General features: G+C 39.9%; 1 protein-coding gene across 2 annotated transcripts in view; it reads right to left on the reverse strand.

The window, feature by feature from the left end:
* Window positions 1-3,517: 3,517 nt before the first annotated feature.
* Window positions 3,518-24,319, reverse strand: part of stxbp1b (syntaxin binding protein 1b) — a 33,501-nt gene continuing 12,699 nt past the window's right edge. Inside the window, exons 8-20 of one of the 2 annotated variants that reach the window (XM_086030750.1) lie at window positions 21,347-21,431; window positions 20,911-21,041; window positions 19,677-19,784; window positions 19,457-19,517; window positions 14,419-14,484; window positions 13,559-13,639; window positions 12,263-12,401; window positions 11,742-11,851; window positions 10,818-10,919; window positions 6,800-6,885; window positions 6,487-6,641; window positions 5,634-5,752; window positions 3,518-4,420 (exon numbers count right to left, since the gene is read on the reverse strand). In XM_086030750.1, coding sequence (XP_085886876.1) covers window positions 5,643-5,752; window positions 6,487-6,641; window positions 6,800-6,885; window positions 10,818-10,919; window positions 11,742-11,851; window positions 12,263-12,401; window positions 13,559-13,639; window positions 14,419-14,484; window positions 19,457-19,517; window positions 19,677-19,784; window positions 20,911-21,041; window positions 21,347-21,431 — 1,234 coding nt within the window. In that variant the 3' untranslated portion in view covers window positions 3,518-4,420; window positions 5,634-5,642. Of the gene's footprint in view, window positions 4,421-5,633; window positions 5,753-6,486; window positions 6,645-6,799; window positions 6,886-10,817; window positions 10,920-11,741; window positions 11,852-12,262; window positions 12,402-13,558; window positions 13,640-14,418; window positions 14,485-19,456; window positions 19,518-19,676; window positions 19,785-20,910; window positions 21,042-21,346; window positions 21,432-24,319 lie in introns of both variants that reach the window. The other variant, XM_086030749.1, reaches the window with a different exon arrangement.

Raw genomic sequence — 24,319 nt, forward strand, 5'->3', positions numbered from 1 at the left:
GTCAAAAGCCTCTAGTTGAAAGCAAGCAAAACAGCCATGTGTCAAACAATTCTAATGTCAGTGTTCCAAGACTAGTCAAAATCAAGGTCTAGTCAAAGTCAAGGTCTAGTCAAAGTGAAGTCAAATTTATTCATGTCATCCTTAATCACAAATCTCAAAAGGCTTCACATGCCCATGGCTGACAAGATATTAACGAAATCCCCTGATCTTAAGTCCCAGGAGGTCAAGAAAAAACTCAAGAAACACCAATTGGGGAAAAATGAGAAATCTTGAGATGGGACAACAGATGGGGGAACCCCCTTCCAGGATGATCAGGCTACAATGGATATGAAGGTATTATGATACTATGCAGTATCAGTTAAAACAATATGAAAGTTAATCAAAAGAACTGCTACTGGAAGATGACTTCTGTGAAGTAGGTCCCTGCCCAGCTGATCAATGTAGAAATCTCCGTAGCAGCGCCTCCGGTCTTGGTCAACCTCCAATCTTGTAGCGGTCAGTTGCTGTGGAATCAAAACAGCAACCTCCAATTCGGTCGTCATCACCTGATTCCCAATCCTGGGAAAAGGGGGCAGAGAAAAGAATAGAAGCGGCAATAAAAGGCCAACAAATAGTTCAACTAAATGCAAAAGTATACAATTAAGTCTTTAGTTGTGTTTTAAACATTTCTACTGAGGTAGCGCCTCTAATATCCGCGGGTAGGCCATTCCAAAGGACTGGTGCCCGAATAGAAAACGCTCTAGAACCTGCGGACTTCTTTTTTGGCTCTCGGGATCACTAAAAGGCCGGCATTTTGTGAACGAAGGTTTCGGGACGGAACATATGGTATCACTAGGTCGACAAGATAGGAAGAGACTGTGTACTTCCCAGCCCAAAAACTCCTGCTAATAGGGTGGCCACTTCCTTTTAAAGGTAAAGGACCTCCTCACCTATAGAGGGAGTACACTAAACAGAAATTAGGATTACACAGAGCAAATAAAAACTTAATGTCGAAAAGAATACATAGAAATTGGCTCCTACATAACTGCCCCAAGAGAGCTTCTCTGTGCCCCGTTTCGGCTCCAGTAAAATTGGCCCCTGGGTCCAAATTCCGCTTCTCACAGGACTTAACTGTTGTTTTAACTCAATAGTTTAATATTAAATAATTGTACTTACATGTTCTTATTGCGGGCGGCACGGTGATCGACTGGTTAGCTTGTCCGTCTCACAGTGCAGAGGTCGTGGGTTTGAATCCGGCCCCAGCCTTCCCGTGTGGAGTTTGCATGTTCTCCCTGTGCCTGCGTGGGTTTTCTCCGGGTACTCCGGGTTCCTCCCACATTCCAGAAACAGGCATGGTAGGTTGATTGGACACTCTAAATTGCCCCTAGGTGCGATTGTGAGTGTGAATGATTTTTTGTCTCTGTGTGCTCTGCGATTGGCTGGCAACCAATTCGGGGTGTCCCACGCCTACTGCCCATTGACAGCTGGGATGGGCTCCAACACTCTTGCGATCCTTGTGAGGAGAAGCAGCATAGATAATGGATGGATGGATGGATGGATGGATGTTCTTACTAACCCATTGAGGCCAGGAGCGCATAACCCTCCAAAAATCAGGGGATGTAGTTAGTATTTGTCAACTGTGTGCAAGTGAAGCCCTGTGAGACTTTTCTGTGATTAATCCATTTAGGCCTGAGCGCATTACTACGTTTCTACCACTCGAGCCAGGAGCGCTTTTGCGTATTTCTCCCTTTACAGCCAGGAAAGAGGAAACGTAATTTTCTTTTTGTAAACCGATTATCTGTCTCTTAGCCAATGAAATAGGATCAGAATATACACATGACGGTGTCGTTAGCCCTCGTAGGACGTCACTGATTTTTTTGGAGCAGTCATGGCAGACGCAGACGATGACGGAAGCTCTGAAATAAGTGACGGTAGTGATATAGACGACGCGCTTGTGGACTTTGAACCGGTAGAACCAGTCGAACGTGATATATGGTTCAGATATATGTTTGTTGACAATGACGATATTGACGGCTTTGTAACAGAACAGAGGACGGTAATTGTAGTATTAGGTCACATCTGTAGGTGGGAACCTTTAATAGGGACCTGTTGTACATGGGGCAAATAAACAGGTGCGCAATAATACTCCAGCGTGTGTGTCGTTCCTCCTGACGCCTCCTGCAAACATAGTTCGGCCCGATTCCTGAACTAACAAGCAGGTAATTACCACTCATTTTTTAAATTAAAAATAGTGCTTCTCTTGCACTGACACTTTATTTTTACATCTTTGATTGAAACCGTAAATAATAATAAACAAAGCCACGTCTCAGCTCTCAAATTCTTTTACAGCGGCTGAGATATCAATTATTTTGAAGGTGTTGAATTTCCGGGAAAAGTTCAGGTTTTAGAGGGGGATTCTAAAGTCGGCCTTCGGTTTTTGAGAGATGTTTTGCCAGGCGATTTAGGCCTTAATGTCTTATGTCTTGTGAAAAACACAAATGACCAATTTTGCAATTTTTAAAAATGTTCACGTTGACGGGATGTCTGTAACACAGAAACCCCACTCATGTAAACATTTTTTAAAAATTACCAAAAAAATGTCCATACTGTAAATGTTTTTCACAGGACAGCGATGATATGCTAGAGTTAAACACATTTAAAGGAAAAAAAAACCTGTACATTTTGCCTGTTGAGTATTTCTTCCTCATCTTCCAGTGCCTGTTTTTTCAAATCAAAGTTGGGGACAAAGTAGAAAAATATTATTAAAACATATGCTTGAATTTTTGATGATATCCTGTAACATTTAAGTGATTAAAAAATAGCCTGATTTATAATTTATTTTATTTTTAAAATTAGCTGACAGTTGAGAGGATCATGGGAGACGAATTCGATTTGTAAAAAAATCCTTAACCAGATGTTTAATCAGTCTGTTGCTGATGTCTAATATTATGTGAGGACAGTGAGGTGGAAGAACTTATCAGTGACAGGCCCATCAAAACTGGATCAACTTTTTGGACTGTGTTAGTTGTAATGGATGTTTATGCTATGTACTGTACATAATATGCAAAGGATTGCTATTTTTTACAAAGTGTTGTCTTAATAAGACAATAAACATGACAGTTGAAGGACCATAGCCGTGTGCTATTGTAAGTGGAATTAAAATGACGCTTTTATGCAGAAAGGTAAGCACAGACCTACATTTCCGGCACATGAAGTGGTACTAATTCATTTCCAACAGTCTTTTGTGTTCATTTCCTAGCGTGTGTCTTGGCCACGGGGCATCTACTCGTTTGTGGGTTTTGTTTTGTCCAATCAAATTTCCGCTTCGATGTGCTCACGCAGGAATTGTACAAAGCTGCAGCTACTATGGACTATGATTCGTTCTAGACCCATCTGATGGAATTTCAGCAAACAAAATCAAGTGGTGCTCTCATTGGGGAAGCTGAGCTGTTTTATTTGAAGATTTATTTGACTATCAAATTTAGCAGGTGCAGTAAAAAAAGAAGAGAACTAAAAACAAACACACGAACGACACCTACATTTTTCAGTATTTAATTCACATGGTGCACCTAAAACCTTTGTTAAACCATACACTGCGTGTAACATTTAATATGCACATCAGATGGGAGGGATGTTACAGTAATAAACATTCATTTAATGGTACCATTTTTTGGGGGGGGCGGGGGGGGGTTGGCGGTTCAATTAGTCATCAGGTAGTTTTTGTATCCACGAAAATGTATTGACATTTCAATCAGAAGCACTACATAAAGCACTAAAACGTATTGCAAGGAAACATTCAAACACAAACAAAATGAAGGGAGACAGCATATTAATTGACAAAAACAAAGCCCCACACAAAAGTGTCTCAAAAATGAGCAAACAAGTTTGGTATCTCTGTCGGAAAATTCACCATGTCCACCCAAATATGCCAAATATGGATTTTGAATCAACATACCATTTTTTCCAGTTTAATGTTCAAGCTGTCAAATATGGTTGGTTCCTGTGATTACCAGGATAATGTTGACTACAGCAAGAATACAACACCTCTCCTAGTTTTTCCCAACAGAGTACACGTGGTTGCATAAAACATCAGATGGTGGATGAAACCATGAATGATTTCCGTGTCAGTTGGACCTCATTCCTAGATCTAAACTAGCTCACATAGAGAAATAAACGCACTGCACAGTAAAGAAATGATTCAATATAAATAGTCTTCCTCAATAACATTGACCAAAACACAATTTACGATATTTATTGACACAGAAAAAAAGTTTGCTAGTGCTTTATATGAAATGTAAGAGGATTAAACTTGTATTTGTAGAATCATCCACGGGGCGGGGGCGGGGCGGATTGTCTTCAGTGTTTTCTTCAGTGTTTTCTTTGTTCTTCAAATCTTTTGGAAGCTTTTAAAATGAGGAAAGGGTGAACATTCCAGTTGATCCTGTAACGTAATACAGAAACATTTACTGCCAAGGTCCAAGACGTTTTGTAGTTAAGCACTCACTAGTAGCTTCCTTCAAGCATTTGCTAATATTTTCCTTTCTAACAGCATCTATAATTACCATGATCCCCTTTTGTGGCATCTTTATTTGTGAAGATTTGTTCCTTTTAGATACTCCAGTGCCACTCTTGCCTTCACATTACACTTCCGCGGGCAGTGAAATTTGTCTCGTCAACTCATAAATAGCCACAAAAACATGGAAAACATTCACGCAAGGCACAGAAATGGACACTTATATAGATCAGGAATAACAGATAAAAATGCATTGCGCTGGCGTCGGGCCGAAACCTCCAGTGTTACGCAATTTGGTAAATTACTGTCTCAGTGATTGTGCTCAGTGAGGGAAATATTCAGGCCCGCCCTGACTTTTTCAGGCCCAACCATTAGCCGCATTCTGGCTCCGCCCCTGCTTGTACCTTTAGAACACTGGCATGATAGTTACAGGAAATGGGCCTCGATACACCTATGTAGATATTGCACCAAAAACCAGACATTAACCAAACTAGAATTATCATTTATCACGTCCATAATGTAGAGTGTATTCCCGATAGTTATCTTCATTGAAAAAAAAACCTGCTTTTGTTTCAAAATAGTGACCCTAAACTTTTGAACGGTAGTGTATGTGAATATAACTTTAAGAAATTGCTGGAGTGTACTAAACCATCTTGTTTCAGAGATGGTCGGTGTTACCGATTACGTTGGCAGGTCGGGTTAATACAGCGAAAATGACTGTATTTTCCTCGCTTTTTATATTTATTTCAAATGATTCCTACTAGTGATGTAACGATTTTTCAAAAATAGATTTAAATTCGATATGAATGCTTAAAATATGCATCGATGTAAAAATATAAAATAATCGATTCTAAACGCCATGTTAACTAGCCGCTCTCGCCATATCCGTATGCAACGCACATGCGCAGTAGTGGTAATCCGGGTCATTCATGATGTAAACAGAAGCATTGCGGGTGATGGTATCATGTTCTCGTACTCTTTTGGATGAGTTGTGGCAAGGCATTTTGAAGCGTATACATACCTCTTCAATGTGCTAACAATATCTCACACTAGTGTGCCGCGGCACAGAGTTTGAAAAACACAGATCTACTGCATCTGTAGAAATGTCAATAAAACAATCCACAAAGGGGAGCGCATTCACCTCCGCATATCACTGTGCTGACTGCTCCTCGGTGGCCTCAGGCGGTGCGTTGGGGTCCAGGAAATCTGGGTGCTGTAATTCTTTCAGATATTTGGGAGGTGTAAGGATGTGGGTGGAACCTGGAGAAGGCAAACACCTTTGCTCAAAATCAATTCTGACTGTCAACTGCAAACTGCCATGAAAACTGACAATGCACCGTTTTATCAAATATAGGCACAGTTAAACCGGAAGTCAACCCAAACATTTTTTTTCAAGAATATGTTCTATGCAAGCCCACTAGTTGAAACAGGGCATTCTGATAAATATTGTGTTTGTGGAATAAGTGTTAATCCACTCGTTTTTAGCCATCTCTGTGGGCGGCCATTTTGTCTTGCGTCGACTGAAAATGACATCACAACTGCTCGGGGCTTAGGTAACAACCAATCACGGCTGACCTGTTTTCTGAATCGGAGCCGTGATTGCTCGTTGTGAGCAGTTGTGATGTCATTTTCAGCCGACAGAAGACAAAATGGCCGCCCCCAGAGATGGCTAAAAACGAGTGGATTAACACTTATTCCACAAACGCAATATTTTATCAGAATGCCGTTTCAACTAGTGGACTGGCATAGAACATATTCTTGGAAAAAAAATGTTTGCCTCGACTTCCTCTTTGAAAAAAAAAAAAAAAAAAAAAAAAAAAAAAAAAAAAAAGCATGTGTGGCTCATTTAATTTTTCCTTGTCACAATTTTGACAGATGTAAACTTGTCCTTCTAAAGTTTGGCGACTGTTGAGGAATTTTTACATCCACAAACGCCATAACCAAAAGTAAAGAGCATGGCTAACAGTAAGTGGCGTGGGCCTCTGAGAACGTACCAATGAGGGCCTCCCATTTGCCATTGGCTTGGGTGACCTCATACACACAGCGCATCTCACTGTAGGTCATGCCTCCAATGATGAAGACGATGACCCTTGGCCCAGTCTTCACCTCTGTGGGGCCCCGGTTTTTGTGCCAGTTGCCATAGCGAGCGCTACTAAAGAAAAAGAGGGAAAACAAACATTTATTTCTACTGCGTCCATCACATGGCACAGAGAACCAGATGCAGTTCAGCTCAACATCGTTGATAGCAAGACTAAATGCAAACTACTCCCACGAAAATAGAAATATGGAATGATGCGCTACACCCACCTTGATGGAGCACTGGCTTTGGCTGATGCTTGTCTCTGGGAAATGTATGGGTATTGCTTCATATCAAGTTTATCCTCGATGGCATCCTATAGGAACACAAAGTCTTCAAGGTAAATGACTTTGGCACATTTTCTTGACAGCAACTGCCTGCTCTATACGCGCAGAATTCGTCACACCCTTGACTTGACTTAGTTAACGGTATTTTTTTTTTAATGTATCCTTTCAGAATTATTTGTTGCTGTAAAAGTGTGAGTTAGGTGTACTTACAAGGAATGACAAGAGCCAGCCTAATTAGATGAATCTCAGATCGACTGAACAGGGGATCCAAGCCAATATGGCACCCTAGGCAAGATTTTACATCCACCGACGATTTCTATATGCTTATCAATATTGAATATTTAACATATATATATATATATATATATATATATATATATATATATATATATATATATATATATATATATATATATATATATATGCTGTCAAAATATTAATGACGATTAATCACATTTTTCAAGTACATTTTATACGAAGCTTTGAACCATTATTTACTTGAATAAAATCTAGGAATTAATGTGGAAAAAAGTATATTTCAATTCAAACACTGTTCTAATAGCTTTCTTTGATCCTTGAATACGATTCTTTTCCTGTAAAATACAACAGTTGAACGATACACCAAAGATGTACAACAAATATGGTATTTGAATTTGGCTGTGCAAAGTGTGCAAATTATTTTGGATTTCTCCAATGAGCCGTCAAGTAACTTTTTAAGTAAAACTACCTAAAAGTCCGTATTCGCGATTAATCTTTTGACAGCCCTAATATATATATATATATATATATATATATATATATATATATATATATATATATATATATATATATATATATATATATATATATATATATATATATATAAAATATTTATACATTGCCTTGAAATTATAAGATAACCCCACAGAATTAAAAATATAAAATGGAAGACTTTCTTAGTGTCATGACTTTTTGTGACTTTCAAGCAAACCATGTGCATACCTGTCAACCTCAGCCAATTGCTCCCCTTATTAATGATTGTAATTCCCCTTATTAAGCGATAATAAACCTTACAAACACAACGCAGCTATTTACTCACAGCGAGACAGACTATGTAGAATAAGAACAAAGATCATTTTTGTAAACAAGTTTATTTTATTTACCAAATAACATTGTCATTTGCTACCGGTGACCGAGACGATCCGGATTGGACGAGATCGGTCTAACACAAAAAGGATTAAAAAAAAATGTTTTTTAAATTCCCGTACAAAAATTGTTTTATGTTATATTGCGTACACAATTTGAAATGATCAAATTGACAGGTATGCATATGAGTTGACAACACCTAATCCACCTAATAAACTGTAGAATTGATTTTCAAATTTTGCTACTGGTCTATAAATCACTGAATGGTTTGGGTCCTGGATACATGAATGACATGCTGATTGAATATAAACGCTATAGGGCTCTGAGATCTGCAGACTTGGGTCAGTCAGTGGAAGTCAGGTTCAAGATAAACATGGTGAAGCTGCATTTAGCTGTTAGGCTGCACACAAAGGAATAAGATGCCAACAAAAGTCAGCCCCGAGTCTAAATGCTTTAAAATCCAGGTTAAAAACTGCTTTTTTTTCCCATACCATTGATTAAGGTCCTCTAAACAATTTTACATTCTTTTTTTTCTTTTATATATTTTAGAAACCCACTTTTATTTCTTTACTTTTAAATGGTTTTAAAGATTTCTGCTAATGTGTTTAAATGTTTTAATTTTGTTAGCTACTTTTTTTTCTCTGTTTTGCTTTTGAATGATAACTGTTGTGTTTGTAAATGCTTGTAGCTGTGGCCTTAGCTTGTGTGAAGCACATTGAGTTGCCTTGTGTATGAAATATGCTATATTTATAAATAAAACGGCCTTGCCTTGCCTAATTGGACAAACCAGTAAATGGTCATTTTGTTCTCTGTGGTGACATTAACAAATTTGCCCCTACCCCGCACAGGGCAAGCAGTGTACAAATCAGCCAGAGGATTTGGTATTATAATTTGAAGTAAACTTAATTGGGCTTTGCTTTTGAAGGATCTAAATCTATATTAATGGCTATATATTAGCCAACAGATTAACCAAAAAAACAATATGGCAATTACACATTTACGGACATCGCATACTCAATTAAAAGTGTCAGCGTGCCGTGATTTGACCATGGGACCAGCTGGAGGGGATCAGCCCTACAGATAGGGCCAGCCAGGGAGGAGACCAGCCCACATTCTGTTTACATTTTGAAGACAGTATAAATGTGAGGGCTGCATGTTAGACTGTGCCCCTTTTCTGCCCTTGCCCATCTCAGGTGAGAGTGTTCGCGAGGATGGAAAAGCTGCCCAGATCTGATCATTGTAAGATTCCTGCAATTCAGAGACGGAAAAGAAATCAGACGAGCAAATTCAATCGACTTGTGTGAGTCTTCATTTACATTGGATACCTTCTTGAAAGATAAAACAAACACGCATTGAGTAAGTAGTTGTTTTGTAAATTGCTAATTGGGCTTATGCCCTCGAGATCTGCAAAACATTCCAACACTTTCAATTGTAATTTGTTAACTGTTCCATGTTCAGGTTAAGATGTCAAGTTATTATGAATATGCACAGCTTCCCCACTTCCAAAAGATTCATTTATCCACACAAGAGTTTATCTGGATTTTATTCAATGATCAAGCAACTTTTTTCTTTTGTCTCGTTTTATTTTGGCATTCAGTACTCTGACAGTTCATCAAGAAGTTTCATTCCTTACAATGGCGCCACCAGGGGGTGGCTAAGGGTATAGCTAGCTGAGTTACATAGCTAACGTTAGCTGCTGCTTGTATATGTTATGTCGACCCTTTTCAGACAGTAAAGGGAAAGTCCACGGACAACTCTTGTTATTTTAAAGAGGAAGAGGAAGTCAATCAACCAATCATGGCTCACCTGTTTTCTGAAGCTGAACCACGATTGGTCATTACCTGAGCCTTGAGCAAATTCAATGTCACCTTCAATCGACAGAAGTGACAAAATGGCCGCCCCCTGAGCTAGCCAAAAACAGGTGGATTTCTCATATTCCCGAACGCAATATTAATCAGAATGCCGTGTTTAGACCAAGAACATAAAAATATGTTTGGGTTGACTTCCACTTTAATAAGAATATTAGAACAGGAGAGAAACAGATGACAGGGCTTTGTGAGGAAGATGAGGAGGACGGAGTAGAGCCGGCATGTCCAACTCCGGTCCTCGAGGGCCGTGGTTCTGCGTGTTTTATGTTTCCCTACCCCAACACACTTGATTGAAATGATCAGCTCCTCAAAAGCTCTGATAAGAAGCCCGATCCTGACTAGCACTACTATTATTTTAATATCAGAATAACAGATTTTGCCTGTGGTTTGTCATCGATATCTGCCAGTCAGGAGCAGAGCAGCCCAAGCAGCCACAACTAAAAATCTTCATCACAACCGCTCAGGGCTCATCTAATGACCAATGATGGCTCAGCTTCAGAAAACAGGTCGCCCGTGATTGATCGTTACCTGAATCCTGAGCAGTTATGATGTTACATTCAGTCGACAGAAGTGACAAAATGGCCGCCTCCCAGAGATAGCTAAAAACGAGTGGATTAACTCTTATTCCACAAACCCAATATTTATCAGAATGCCTTGTTTCAACTATTGCGTCTGCATAGAACATATTATTGAAAAAAATATGTTTGAGTTGACTTCCCCTTGAATTAGAATATCAGACTAAGTTCAGACATCCTCATGGTTAATGTGTTGTTTCAGATGGCTCTTCATTGAAGAATAGTAAAACAATATCTCTTTCTCTTTTGATTGTTCGCAGAGATATATTACCACATTGACAATAATTAAAAGTACAAAATGTTTATTCAAATAAAAGAAGGCATTTGATGTTAAAAAAGTTAGTTCTCTGTTTCACTTATCAGAACAGAATCCTATTGCCCTAAATGACGCACCTCGATGAGATCCTTGACGAGAGGAGTCCATCTTGACAGTTGGTAGGTATGCTCGCTAATTCGCTCCTTACGGTCAGGCTTTTTGCTTTTCTTGGCAGTAGCCTGCAATGGAATCATTTGGTTTTCTCATTATGATAATTACTTACAAACCTCAATTCCAAAGAGATGTTGTGTAAAATGTAAATAAAAACAGAATACAATGTTTTGCAAACCCTTTTCGACCCACAGTATATTCAATTGAATACAAAGACAATATTTTCACTGTTCAAACGGATCCACTTTTTTTTCTCGCTTTATGTGCAACTTTAGCTGCTCAACAGTTTGGGGTCTCCATTGTGATATTTTGCACCTCATAATGTGCCAAACATTTTGAATGGGGCACAGGTCTGGCCAGTCTTGCATCAGTGCATCTCAGATGAGCTTGTAGCCAGAGAAGCTGGTGGCGTTTCTGGGTGTTGTTGATAAAATGGCTTTTGCTTTGCAAAGAAGGGTTTGAAGTTGCACTTACAAATGCAAAAAATAAAATTAGAAACACCTTTCCACAATTTATTAGAAAATGGCCAATTCCAAAATCAAAATGACAAACTTCACAACAACAATTCGTATCTGTATTTTCGTTTTATTATCAAGCTAATATTTTGCAGGTAAAGTCCGCAAGCTAGAGACTCACGTCATTAAAACTCATCATCACGCGTTGATGCCAGTTCGGAAAAGTGGAGTCGAATTCATTGGAAAGAGTGCTGTCCTCTCCTCTGTTGGAAAGGAAGCACCTTTTCATCTTTCCCTGACCTGATGACTTAAGTTGTTGCAAGGTTTTTAATCACACATTGAACCTATATTTAACGACGCCTGCTATTGCTTAGGGTAGAAATAATCAGATCACATGTCTCATACTTGACTTTAGGATTTTAGAACACAGCGTACCTCAGAGATGATAGGCACGCCCATGTGTGCCATGTTGGAAATGATGTCACTGTCCTCCGGTGGGATGTTGGCATGCTGGAGCAACTTACATAAGTTTTCTTCGGTCACACCTGACACACACACGTGCACAGTTGATAAAAGAAATGCATACAGTACAAGCATGTAGACATTCACAATATACGGTGGTGTGTATTTATTGGCGAGAGACAATCTGGAATTAGTAAGTATCACAGAGGAGGTTCAAACTTTCTAGAATGTATGAATACTTACATAGATGCCAATAATTAGTTGCCCCCTGCTGTATTTGTAAATTAGCTCACTGACAAAGAAATTAGCAGTCTCTATTGTTTATGGTTGTTTTGATTATAGTAATGATAGAATATCAGTCCAAAAAAAAAACATTCAACATATATAATATAAAAGTTATAAAATGTGCATTTAATGGGAGAGGTATGTCTCACATTCTGTTTATGGAATAGGGTATGACAATCATATAAAAAGGATGAGTACACATATCTGACCATTCTTGAGGAAGATGTAAAGCAGAATGATGCGAATCTTGTCAGAGACGCTGACATTGGTATCCAGTAAGATTGGGACAATGAGCCTCATGGGATCTTTTATCTTCTCGCCCTCTGCATCAGTACCCATTGCAAGGTCCTTTCAGAATGGAAGAAAAAGGTCAGGTTAAATAGGTACATTTGCTTGCATTAAAGTGTACCTCCCTCCACCGGCCTATTTTGAGGTACTGATGGGGAAACGGAGCAGTATTGTAAAGTTTGGTAAACAACATAGCCAGCTTCCAATAGCTGCCGAGACTAAGCAAAAAATGTTCGATAATGGTGAGTGTATTGACTTATTTACAGCTCTTGAACTGTCTACCATGATAGCATTTAGCATTAGCCAAAGTAGAAACACAACCACCGGTCACTAAATTGACTAGCGATGTTCAAACATTTTTTTTTCCATCTGTCGGAGGATCCCCTGCTCCACCCAAAGCAACCCCTGTGTAATTCCTTGATGAACAAAAGTAAGCGAGATACGCGCCTCTACCCCATGTTTTCAGATAGTCTGAACGTAGCATAATAGTGCTAAATCTATCAAATAAACATACGGTACAATTACAATAAATTATTTCACATACAGTGCTTCCCAGAAATAATGCGCCTTGCGACCCAGTGAGTCTTACATATGATAAAAAAAAAAAAACAATGTTCATTAATATTGCACCTAATACAGTGCGCCAAATGGTCTGTAAAATACGGTAACTGTTTCAAATGTTGCTTGCCTATGAATGTAATGAACCTGTTGTTTTGTTTTGTTTTGTTTTTCCTCACTGTTGTTTTGTTCATTGTTCAGCAGAATATAAACGGGAACCAGAATTGGCCCAAAAATGCAGAGAAAAGTCCACCCTGTGGTGTCCGAGCCAATATCAGCCATAGTGACAACCTCCAACACATCAAAACAACGCGTGTAAAAAGGCAAACTGTGCGAGTATAAAGAAGCCTTCAAAGAGGAAGTCAACCCAAACATATTTTTTTCAAGAATATGTTCTATGCTGGCCCACTAGACAAAAAATGGCATTCAGATAAATGTTGAATATGAGTTAAGCAGCAAAATCCACCACTTTATTAGCCATCCCGGGGGGCGGCCATTTTGTCACTTCTGTCGACTGAAGATGACATCGGAGTTGCTCAGGTCTCAGATAACGACCAATCATGGCTCACCTTCAGAAAACAGGTGAGCTGTGATTGGTCGTTATCTAGATCTAGATTGAGTCATTATTATAAAGTAAGAGGTTTTTTTTTTTAAATTACCTGTTCCACACGGCAGAGTTTGTCAACAGTCCCCTGGTAGCGGTTCATACAATCTTCAGCCAGGTGAAGGTGGGTTGAATACTAATAATAACAGAAGATTATTTACCTGGATGAGTTTAGCTGCTTGAGAACAAAAAACAGTAATTTCAAACATTTGCATGTTGAAATGTATAATGAAATGCGATTAAAATTCTGTAAAGCGAAAATCAACCCAAACACATTTTTTTCAAGAATATGTTCCCAGCAGGCCCACTAGTTGAAACACGGCATTCTGATTAATATTGCGTTTGTGGAATATGAGTTAAGCAGCAAAATCCACTCGTTTTTAGCCATCTGTGGGGGCGGCCATTTTGTCACTTCTGTCGACTGAAAATGACATCACAACTACCCAGGGCCCAGGTAACGACCAATCACGGCTCAGCTTTAGAAAACAGGCGAGCTGTGATTGGTCGTTACCTAAGCCCTGGGTAGTTGTGATGTCATTTTCAGTCGACAGAAAGGACAAAATGGCCGCCTCCAGAGATGGCTAAAAACGAGTGGATTAACTCTTATTCCACAAACGCAATATTTATCAGAATGCCTTGTTTCAACTAGTGGGCTTGCATAGAACATATTCTTGAAAAATAATATCTTTGGGTTGACTTCTCTTTAACTAATTAATCGCAAAATGTTCCATAATTGATCGCGATTAATCATATTTTTCAACGACGATTTTTTATGAAGCTTGGGACCAATATTTACTTGGTAAAAATTTTTGACCCCCCTAGTATAAACATGTATTATTATCGCTTATGTGTAGGCAGCGACAAGTTATGGGCAAATGTGAACACTTTCAACAAGAATGCATTTGCTGTTCTTACTTTGCTTAGTTCCTTTTGATACTGAGGCATTTTCTTCAACATCTGAGACAGTTCCTTCATTGTGGTCTGAAAGACAACAGTGACAGTAATGAGTCATGAAGTATTCCCTTGTTGGTACAGTATGTGTACTGCTATGGAGTCCTCTATCAGCTCTGACCAGACTATACTTTTGATTCCTGCCAATATCTATTTAGAATATTTCATTGATGTTTTCTGGATGTTCCCCTCCAAAGGTATTACAATAGGGAGGCTGATTCTTTTTTCCAGCTTCTACTGTAGCTGTTAGCTTACTCAAGTATGTGCTTTTTGTAGACCACACTGATGAAAAAGATCAAAGCTGGCCTTTTTTCAGTGATGTGCTGTGAGCAGGGCTGGACTGGCCGTCGGGCGTAGTGGCAAGATACCCGGTGGTCCGGCATCTTCAGGGGAAGATGCAGTGCAATGAATCAATATAAAGTCAATTTTTGCAATTCATTAATTTTGAAATATTGTTTGCCTCCGTTTTTCCCAAAGAGCCCATCCCACAAATCAGAAAAAGCAGTCCATTGAGCCATATACAAAATAAACTGTAAATTCAACCAATCAATACCATTGGCACGTTAGTCAGGAGTGACATTGGCCAGGGGGGACATCTAAATACCACTTCTAACAGACTACGAATGGTTCTCAGAAAGTCTGGTCCAAGAGGGTGAAAAAACGGTATACACTTCAAATCAAACCTTCCTGCATTGTGCTATGAATAAATAAAGATCGTTCACTCAGCCCTTTGTCACAAGGGATTATTGAAAGTCGCGGTACTCCATTGTTTCATCATGGAGTGCTTGGTGCCCAGGTACCAAGCACTTAACACTCAAGTAAATAATAATAATAACAATAATATTTTCACACTTTAACAGCATCACTAACTTCATACAAAGATATTCAGTTGAAAAACTGGTACAAATTAGCAATTACTATAGAAAATCTCTGAATATTCTGATCTCTAAACTCTGAATGGTGAACAATGGTGTTACGTTCAAGGATCACATGGACACCACAATTTATGAGCTGTTCACTTCGCAAAATACAAAATGCCTGCAGCTAACCTGCACGCCTTTTCAATCCTGCGTTGTCATGCTCAGCAAAACGACAAGAAAATTACATAAAAGAAGGCCGACCCACGGACGACCCACGGCCTTTTATGTATTCAAACTTCCGTAATTCCGTGCCATTAGCACTTAAAAAGATGAGGAGAAAAATTCAAAGTGTTATCTTCAAAAAGAGACCAAAACTATGCCAATACTCCAAATGGTTCAAGTACAGCATCAAATTTACTTTGGTGCACCTTTCGTTCAGGTAAAATTGCCAGGTGTAATGGCAAAGGGCTACAAGACTTCTCGTCCTCCGTCCGTCTGCTCACAGAATGGCCATTTCATCCGGGGCGTCATACTTGGCCGCCAAGTATGACCCTCTAAAGGCACTTACATTTGTTGACAAATCAGTTTTGAAGTCTGCATTGACTGCACATATTGTTGTGCAGAGCGGGATTCCTTCCTGGTTTGGAATCACTTGTTGCCGTAAATCCATATTTCAAGAAGGTCTTCTGGTATTGTGTGTGAAATGTACCCTTCTTTTTCTTCTTGGGCATAGGCTCTGGTGTTGAAATCTCACTGGGCCTTTTCCCCATTGCAAAGAAGCTTTCCAAATACGTCTGTTTATTTAAATCTTGTGCATTTAAAGGGGAAATCAACCCAAACATATTTTTTTCAAGAATATGTTCCCAGCAGGCCCACTAGTTGAAACACTGCATTCTGATTAATAGTGCATTTGTGCAATATGGGCAGCAAAGCAGCAAAATCCACCTGTTTTTAGCCATCTCAGGGGCGGCCATTTTGTCATTTCTGTCAACTGAAAATGACATCACAACTACACAGGGCTCAGGGAACGACCAATCACAGCTCACTTGTTTTCTAAAGCTGTCCCATGATTGGTCGTTACCTGAGCCCTGGGTAGTTGTGATGTTATTTTCAGTCGACAGAAGTAACAACATGGCCGTCCCCAGAGATTGCTAAAAACGAGTGGATTAAGTCTTATTCCACAAACTTTTTATTTATCAGAATGCCTTGTTTCAACAAGTGGGTTTGCATACAACATTCTTGAAAAAAATATGTTTGGGTTGATTTCGTCTTTAATATTAACAGACGAGCGGAGGGGCTGGCCGAGAGGACCGCGGCAGCTTCCGTGCTATTGCGACACAGCTTCGGCGGCAGGAGCCCGGGGCTGCGCGCCGGGCGCGCACACACTTTGGGGTTTTTTTAGTGGTCGTACTTCGTTCGTAGCCCTTCCGCGCAGCTAACTCGGAATCGAAACTTAGCACCGACATTCTAAAATCGGAACGGTTCCGGGAGAACCAGAATGAGGGACCCATTCCCAATCGATGCCCGGTTCTCGGTGCCCAAACCTAATTGTGTCTCAAGAGAGTGGCAAATTGCAGTGGCCTGTTTGACCAGTTTGTGTTATTGCCAGTGCAAGCATTCCTATCTGTGATTTATTTTTCCCCTAACCCTTAGAGCAACTGTCTATGTGACCAGGAACCACCCTTTTGTAAATAAAAAGAGAAGCCATGACAGAGTGTGTTTAAAGCGGTAGGAGGTTTGTAACTAAGCACATGTCTGTCCGTTCTCCTCGAGTGAAAAAGAGTTAACTCTAATAAAATAAGAAATAAATCAGAAGTACTTTATGCGGCCTGGTGTTTGGGGACCCCTGGTTTAAATTATTGATGTTTATTTGGTATTAGTCACATTTTTTACTGTGAAAAATAACAGTTGAATTAAAATTTTTTGTAAATCCATCCATCGATCCGCTATCCAATCCGCTTATCCTCACAAGGGTGCTGGAGTCTATCCCAGCTGTCTTCGGGCAGTAGGCAGGGTACAACCTGAACTGGTTGCCAGCCAATCAGAGGGCACACAGACACACACACTTACAATCACACTTCGGGGCAATTTAGAGTGTCCAATTAACCTAGCATGCATGTTTTTGGAATGTGGGAGGAAACCAGAGTACCCGGAGAAAACCCACGCAGGCACGGGGAGAACATGCAAACTCCACATAGGGTGGCCGGAGCCGGGATCGAACCCACGACCTCTGAACTGTGAGGCGGACGTGCTAAACAGTTGACCACCGTGCCGTCATCTTTTTGTAAATGTTATTGTTAAATAAATTAACATTTATTACTCCGACCCTTGTGAAGATAAGCGGTGTGGATAATGAATGGATGGCTTATTACCACAAATAACAGAAAAAAAGTACGGAAAGTTTGGAGATAATTGAGCATGGAGCCGCTGGAGGGAGAGGACTTGTGTGAACAGGTGTGTAAACGCCGCAGCTTGCATAGTCATTGACACAGACATATTTCCTGCATGAGAGCTCGTTTGCACGTTTGAAAGGCACAGCCCTCTGTAGACATCGTAGTCAATCAGCTTATTTGTTTATTTGCATGTGCTTACCGACACTTTCGATGCAGATTTCCCTGGCCCTGCCCCCGTACATGGGGTGCGATATGGTGTATTTTGAACTAGAACGATTCTATTCAATGATTATATATATATATATATATATATATATATATATATATATATATATATATATATATATATATATATATATATATATATATATATATATATATATATTTATATATATATATATATATATAAATTGTCCATAATTAATCACGAATTAATTGTATTTTTCAACTACAAATTTTTACAAAGCTTCGAACGGATATTTACTTGAGTAAAATCTTGGCATTTATGTGGAAAAAAAGTATATTTCAATTCAAAGATTGTTCTAATAGCTGTCTTTGATCCTTGAATATGATTCTTTTCCTGTAAAATACAACTGTTGAACGATACACCAAAGACGTATGGTAGTAATAAATAAATAAATAAAGCAAAATCTACATTTTTTTTTATTCTTGCAAACTTTGGTTGAGAGGTTTAGATTATTTTTGTGGGGTTAAAATGTGAAACAATGACTCTAATTTTATTTGAAATTCTTTATATTTTCCCAGTGTTATTTCTTTAATTACAACAGCACTGTGTATTTTATATTATTAGTATTTTTTGTTGTACTGTTTTCGGTATATTATTTTTTTTGTATAAGATGCACACAAAACAAAAAGCAGAGATAGCTTCTGTACGTGGGAGAGATTGCTCCGTAACCTGTGTGAATGCGACATGCTTTCTCTTGCTCCATCACAGAATAAAAAGGTATTTGTCCTGACTCCTGCCTGACTGTTCGCCTTCATCAGTACCAGCTTCCATCTTAAGTCTGCTACACACACACACGCGCGCACACATAAATTTAAGGGGTGTAACGATTTATCGAAAATCAATATAAAATCGATATAATGGACTATAAGAGGACGTTGGATTGCATGGAGATGCAATCCAACCCACTCACTAAGAGAAAACTCCAGCATCCTTCATTGACAACCGAAGATTAATGTTTTGATCAGGGATGTTTGACCTTACATAGATTTGCACCATATGTGCAGCCACATTGTGTACCATCCATCCATCCATTATCTGTACCGCTTCTCCTCACAAGGGTCGCGGGGCGCGCTGGAGCCTATCCCAGCTGTCTTTGGGCAGTAGGCGGGGGACACCCTGAACTGGTTGCCAGCCAATCGCAGGGCACACAGAGACAAACAACCGCACTCACAATCACACCTAGGGGCAATTTAGAGTATCCAATCAACTTACCATGCATGTTTTTGGAATGTGGGAGGAAACCGGAGTGCCCGGAGAAAACCCACGCAGGCACGGGGAGAACATGCAAACTCCACACAGGGAGGCCGGAGCCGGGATCGAACCCGCGACCTCTGAACTGTGAGGCGGACGTGCTAACCAGTCGACCACCGTGCCGCCTCACATTGTGTACCAATTACTTAATTTCTCATTATTCTTTCACCTTTGTGCATGTGAACAACATAAGCTGAAATACAGTCTACTCACAACAGTGGAGTTTGTTCGGAGTAATGTTTTTCCTCTACCTTTTCTCCTGTGTTCATTTTTTTGCTGGCAGAAAATTCTTTCAGGGAGCGAGTCACAGCCCTATGCAGAGAAAACAAAGATATCGTCTCAGAATATCAGTTGAGAAATACAAAAGTCCAAGTGCAGTATGTTTTAGGCGTCTCTGCTGTTATATTTGTTTCTTAAAAATATTGCACATGACCAAGTCAAAACAGGGGTGGAAGCAACACAAGCGCTCACGTCGAAACTTCAGCAATGTGTTTATGACGCAGAGTCAACCACAGGTCATCATCCTCATCCAGCAATACGTCTTTTGTCCTCGTCTCCCCCATTCCACTGGTCTCAAACCTGACACGGAAATATATACAATGAGTGTAGCTGTGTGAGAAAAGAGACACACACGATGGCTTCAAGAATACACAGAGTGGCAACAGAGGAAGTATGTACATAAGGATTTCTTGATTGGAGCTCTACAGTTTCTCCTGCAATTAAAAACATTTAAGGTACATGATCAATCAATTCCCTCCACCACGGTACAAGACTAGGATTCTGCGCCTGGGCACTGACTCTCCTCAGTGACTGGTGTAATAATTGCTCATTGCACTGTGTTTTTACTGTGCATGTGACAAACAAATAAACATCTTCAAATGCAGGGAACCGTTTTGCTGTACAATGTGCATGAGACCAAAATAAAAAACATGTGATCATGGATAATTAAGTAAGAGCCTGGGCAGACTATGGCACACTAGCGTGGTGAAGGTATCTTGGCTAGAGATAGACCGATGTGCTTTTTTCAGGGCCGATTATTAGTAGTCAAGGAGGCCGATAACCGATATTTGGAGCCAATAATCATTTTCAGTGAAAAGGAAAATCTTGGCATCAAAATCGAAAGAAAACTCTTAACATTGTGGTAACGTCTTTAAGCATGTTTATTGAGCATTGTTTCAGGTTTGCATAATGGTGATTTTTTTTTTAAAATCATTATTACAAGAAATTTTTGACAGTATACATCGCTGTTATAAAATTCTAACACAAATCAGGGAGCACCCAGGATTGTCAGCATGTCTTAAAAAGGATAAACAGTAAATGAAAATTTGAAAAATGAAAATGTAAGAATGACAGAAATGCTAACCATTCACATATATTTGTTTTAATTTCCACAGTTTTAAATTGATTTATAATCGGTATTAAAAAAGGCTGATCAAAAAGCCAAATATCAGTGCCGATAATCAGCCCGGCCGATAATCGATTGATCTCTAACCTTGACACGTGAAAGCCTTGTGATTGGGGAAAGAAAATGCTCAAATCTGATGAATCAAACCTATTTGGCCTCAATTGTGTAGCATTATGGGAGCGGTCACTTTCGAGTATCACACAGAGGGGACTCAATACGTGTGTCAATATTAATTTCCACTAAATAAAGGATTACTCCATTATTCATTGTCGTTGCTTTTAAGCTTGTGTGGCTATATACCTGTAGACATCATTCTCAATGCCGAGCAGGTCATAGGCCATTGCCTGAAGGGTGAGCTCATGTAGAAGAGGCGACACAGGATCAAATCCTCGGTCCAGGATGATGAGTTGACTACGGCACTTATCCGGTCCCTGGAGCAATCCAGCACAGAAACAAAAGACTCTACACATGGATTTTGCTTCATTAGCAGAGTAAAATTATATTCAAACAATGTCATCACCAATCATTGTGCATATCCACAATTCTGCACACATTGTAGCAGATCAACAAAAATATTATCAACTGTTCCAACAAGGCAGAATGTGTGGCGCATGTAAATGTGGGTATTTTGACAATAATTTTACACTGACTTTATTGTTGCTTGCCTAACAGGTTAATATTTTTGAAAGAACATTAGCGACTTATGTTTTTTTTGGTGTTCATCTATATGTCCCACCTCCCCCATGCTGGGGTCATCAGCCTTGTAGCTGTCCAGCTTGTCCTGTAGCATTTGGGCCAGAACAGCGCAGTCTTTGTACTCTCTGAATGACACAAGAAACAAACACTCACAGTACAATTTTGAGAACATTTTTTTCTCCCCAAAATGTTGTAATGCTGTAAAAAAAAAATGTAGCCAGTGGCTGATTCTAAGCTTCACAGCAAACAGTTATATAATGAAAACCCACAGCATATCTACGCTCAAAACCAGATGGGTAATAGATGCCGAGCCAATTCTAATATTGTACTATATGTATATATGTACACACACACATATATATATATATATATATATATATATATATATATATATATATATATGGTTGAGATATCCGAACCGCACAACAATTTCTAAGCATGATTTTCTGTGAGCTTTATATGCTAGTCATAGGCAAAAGCTGTAGTGTATTTGAGCTAATGGTGTACCCGTACTGAAGGTGTCGGGAAGTAACGTCATGTGATTGTACAGGGGGCGAGAGAGATCCGGCCAGGGGGACAGTAAAAAATTGAATCGTGTTTACTCCGAATCTGTTCACCTGTCAGGTCATTTCACAACACAAGACAAACAATACATGGTGTCAGAAGAAACTTCTAAGGAATGGCACACTTTAAACCGCCGCAGAATTTGAGTCTGGAGGGAAATCTCGCGGAGAACTGGAGGACGTGGCTGCAGCGTTATGAACTCTTCTGTGTGGCCAGTGGAGTAGCAGAGAAGTCGGAAGCAGTACAATGTGCCACGTTCCTGCATGTGGCAGGAGAAGAAGCCATAAAGGTCAATAAGACGTTTGTCTAGCGGGATGAGGACCATATGGTCCAGCTGCAGCCACAAATGGGCGTTCCCGATTTTGACAGAAACGCCCTGTTCTGAGAACGGGAACATCCCCTCCCTCAAGAACAACGTCACTCTGGCAGGAAGATGCCTGTTCTCCAGTATTAAGTCTCCAAAACGCCTACGTTTTTTAGACACAGTTCACGTGTTGAGAGTTAGTAATAGAGTGAACTTATATTGCGTTTTAGCTTCACCATATGATGCCCAAAGCGTTTCAGAAAAGAAACTTTAAAAAACGTTTAGTGTGTATGCACCGGAGGCATGTTGTCATTTGGACCCAGGCTTAATAATGCACACGAATGTTGTCCATGTTATGTTTTTAATGAAACAGAAAATATTCGTGGGTTGCTATAGCTTTTATTTAACATGGCCGCAACATTCGTCTTGGTTCCATACACTGTTTTTCTCCTTCCCATCCTGCCGCTGCTTCTACTACAGATAGTAGGTTACTTTAGCATAGACAGCCCCCTGGTGGAGTAGCTGTACTCACTAAATAAATTCTAATCCTCACACTCCAAACATTTAATTTGGAACGTGGTTTACAGTCAACTCCGTGTGAATTGGAGAACATTACATTCCTGAGCAAGAGAATGTCTTTTTTTTTTTTTTTAATGTTTGATTTAAATAATGAATAGGACGTTGTGAAGTCGCGAGGACCCACTGCGCGTCCCCCCACCCTGTGTCGTGTTGAGAACGGCTGTAACTGGATCCTTCTCATTGGTCGGCAAAACGCGTACAGGAACGCCCAGTGGGCGTTCTTGTATCCTTACAGGAACGCCCCGGCTGTAGCCGGACTCTTCTCGATGAGGAGAGGAACAATATTGATATTTTGAAAAGGATGTTTTGAAAAGGAAATTCAAGGAAGCCTCGGAAGAATATGCCATATATAAGGCACATGTTCTTTACCCGAGCACAAGGTCCGTCAGAAACGATAGATGACTATGTCACTGACCAGAAGAATAAAGCTAAAGATTGTGAATTTGGCAACCTATGTGAGTCGCTGATACGTGACAGAATTCTCTGTGGGATACGTGATGACCAAATGAAAGCCAGAGAGGCTGATCTCACGTTAGATAAAGCACTAGATATTTGCCGTGCCAGTGAGATTAGATTCACCCAGATGAAATCTTTCCATGATGAAGTGGAAGCGCACAAAATAAACACAGCAAAAAAGGAGGCGGCTTCACAAGAGAAGGCCCAATGACAGTGAAAATAAAATTGACTGTGATCGATGTGGCTACAAACATGAAGAAGGAAAGTGTCCAGCCTTTGGCTAGGCGTGGCGGAAATGCGATAAAAAGAATCACTTTGCAAGAATGTGTCGTGCAAATAAACACAAAAATAAGAAAATATACGTGGTGGAACAGGAGCAGGATAGTGATGACTGTGATGAAGAGGAGATGTTCGTGGGAACAATAGAAATGAGGAGCATTAAAGCAGTGGAAAATGCAAAAAGTGATCCGGACAGATGGTCTGAAGAGCTGCTGATAAACAAGAAAAGGGTCATGTTTCGAATTGACACTGGAGCAGATTGTAATGTCATGTCAGCCAGAACATTTATCAGGTTAGAAGTCGGCGGCAGACTGCGCGGATCTAGTTGCAAGTTGGTGACATATTCAGGCCACAAGATAGAGCCCTTGGGTAAAACATCAGTCACATGTCTGTACAAGGGCCAAAAACACAACATTGACTTTGAGATCATCGAGAGAGAAGCTCCTGCGATCCTAGGAAGAGAAAAAAGCACACAGCTGAAAATGGTGAAAAGGCTATATGGTATTGGAAAAGAAGATAAAATGCTAAAAGACTATGAGCATCTATTCTCTGGGCTTGGCTGCTTACCGGGTGAGCACAGCATCAAAATAGACCCAGAAGTAAGACCAGTGATACATGCACCCAGAAGGATCCCAGTTGCTCTTAGGGGCAGAGTAATTGAACAGCTTCACAAAATCGAGCAGTCAGATATAATCACAAAGCATCATGAGCCGACACAGTGGGGGAACAGCATGGTGACAGTAATCACGCCCAAGAAAATAAGGATTTGTATTGATCCTAAAGATCTGAACATGGCAATAAGAAGGGAGTACTATCCATTCCTCACTGCAT

This window comes from Filicampus tigris, chromosome 5 (genome assembly GCF_054856515.1).
Source record: "Filicampus tigris isolate MCC_2025a chromosome 5, RoL_Ftig_1.0, whole genome shotgun sequence".
Classification (NCBI taxonomy): domain Eukaryota; kingdom Metazoa; phylum Chordata; class Actinopteri; order Syngnathiformes; family Syngnathidae; genus Filicampus; species Filicampus tigris.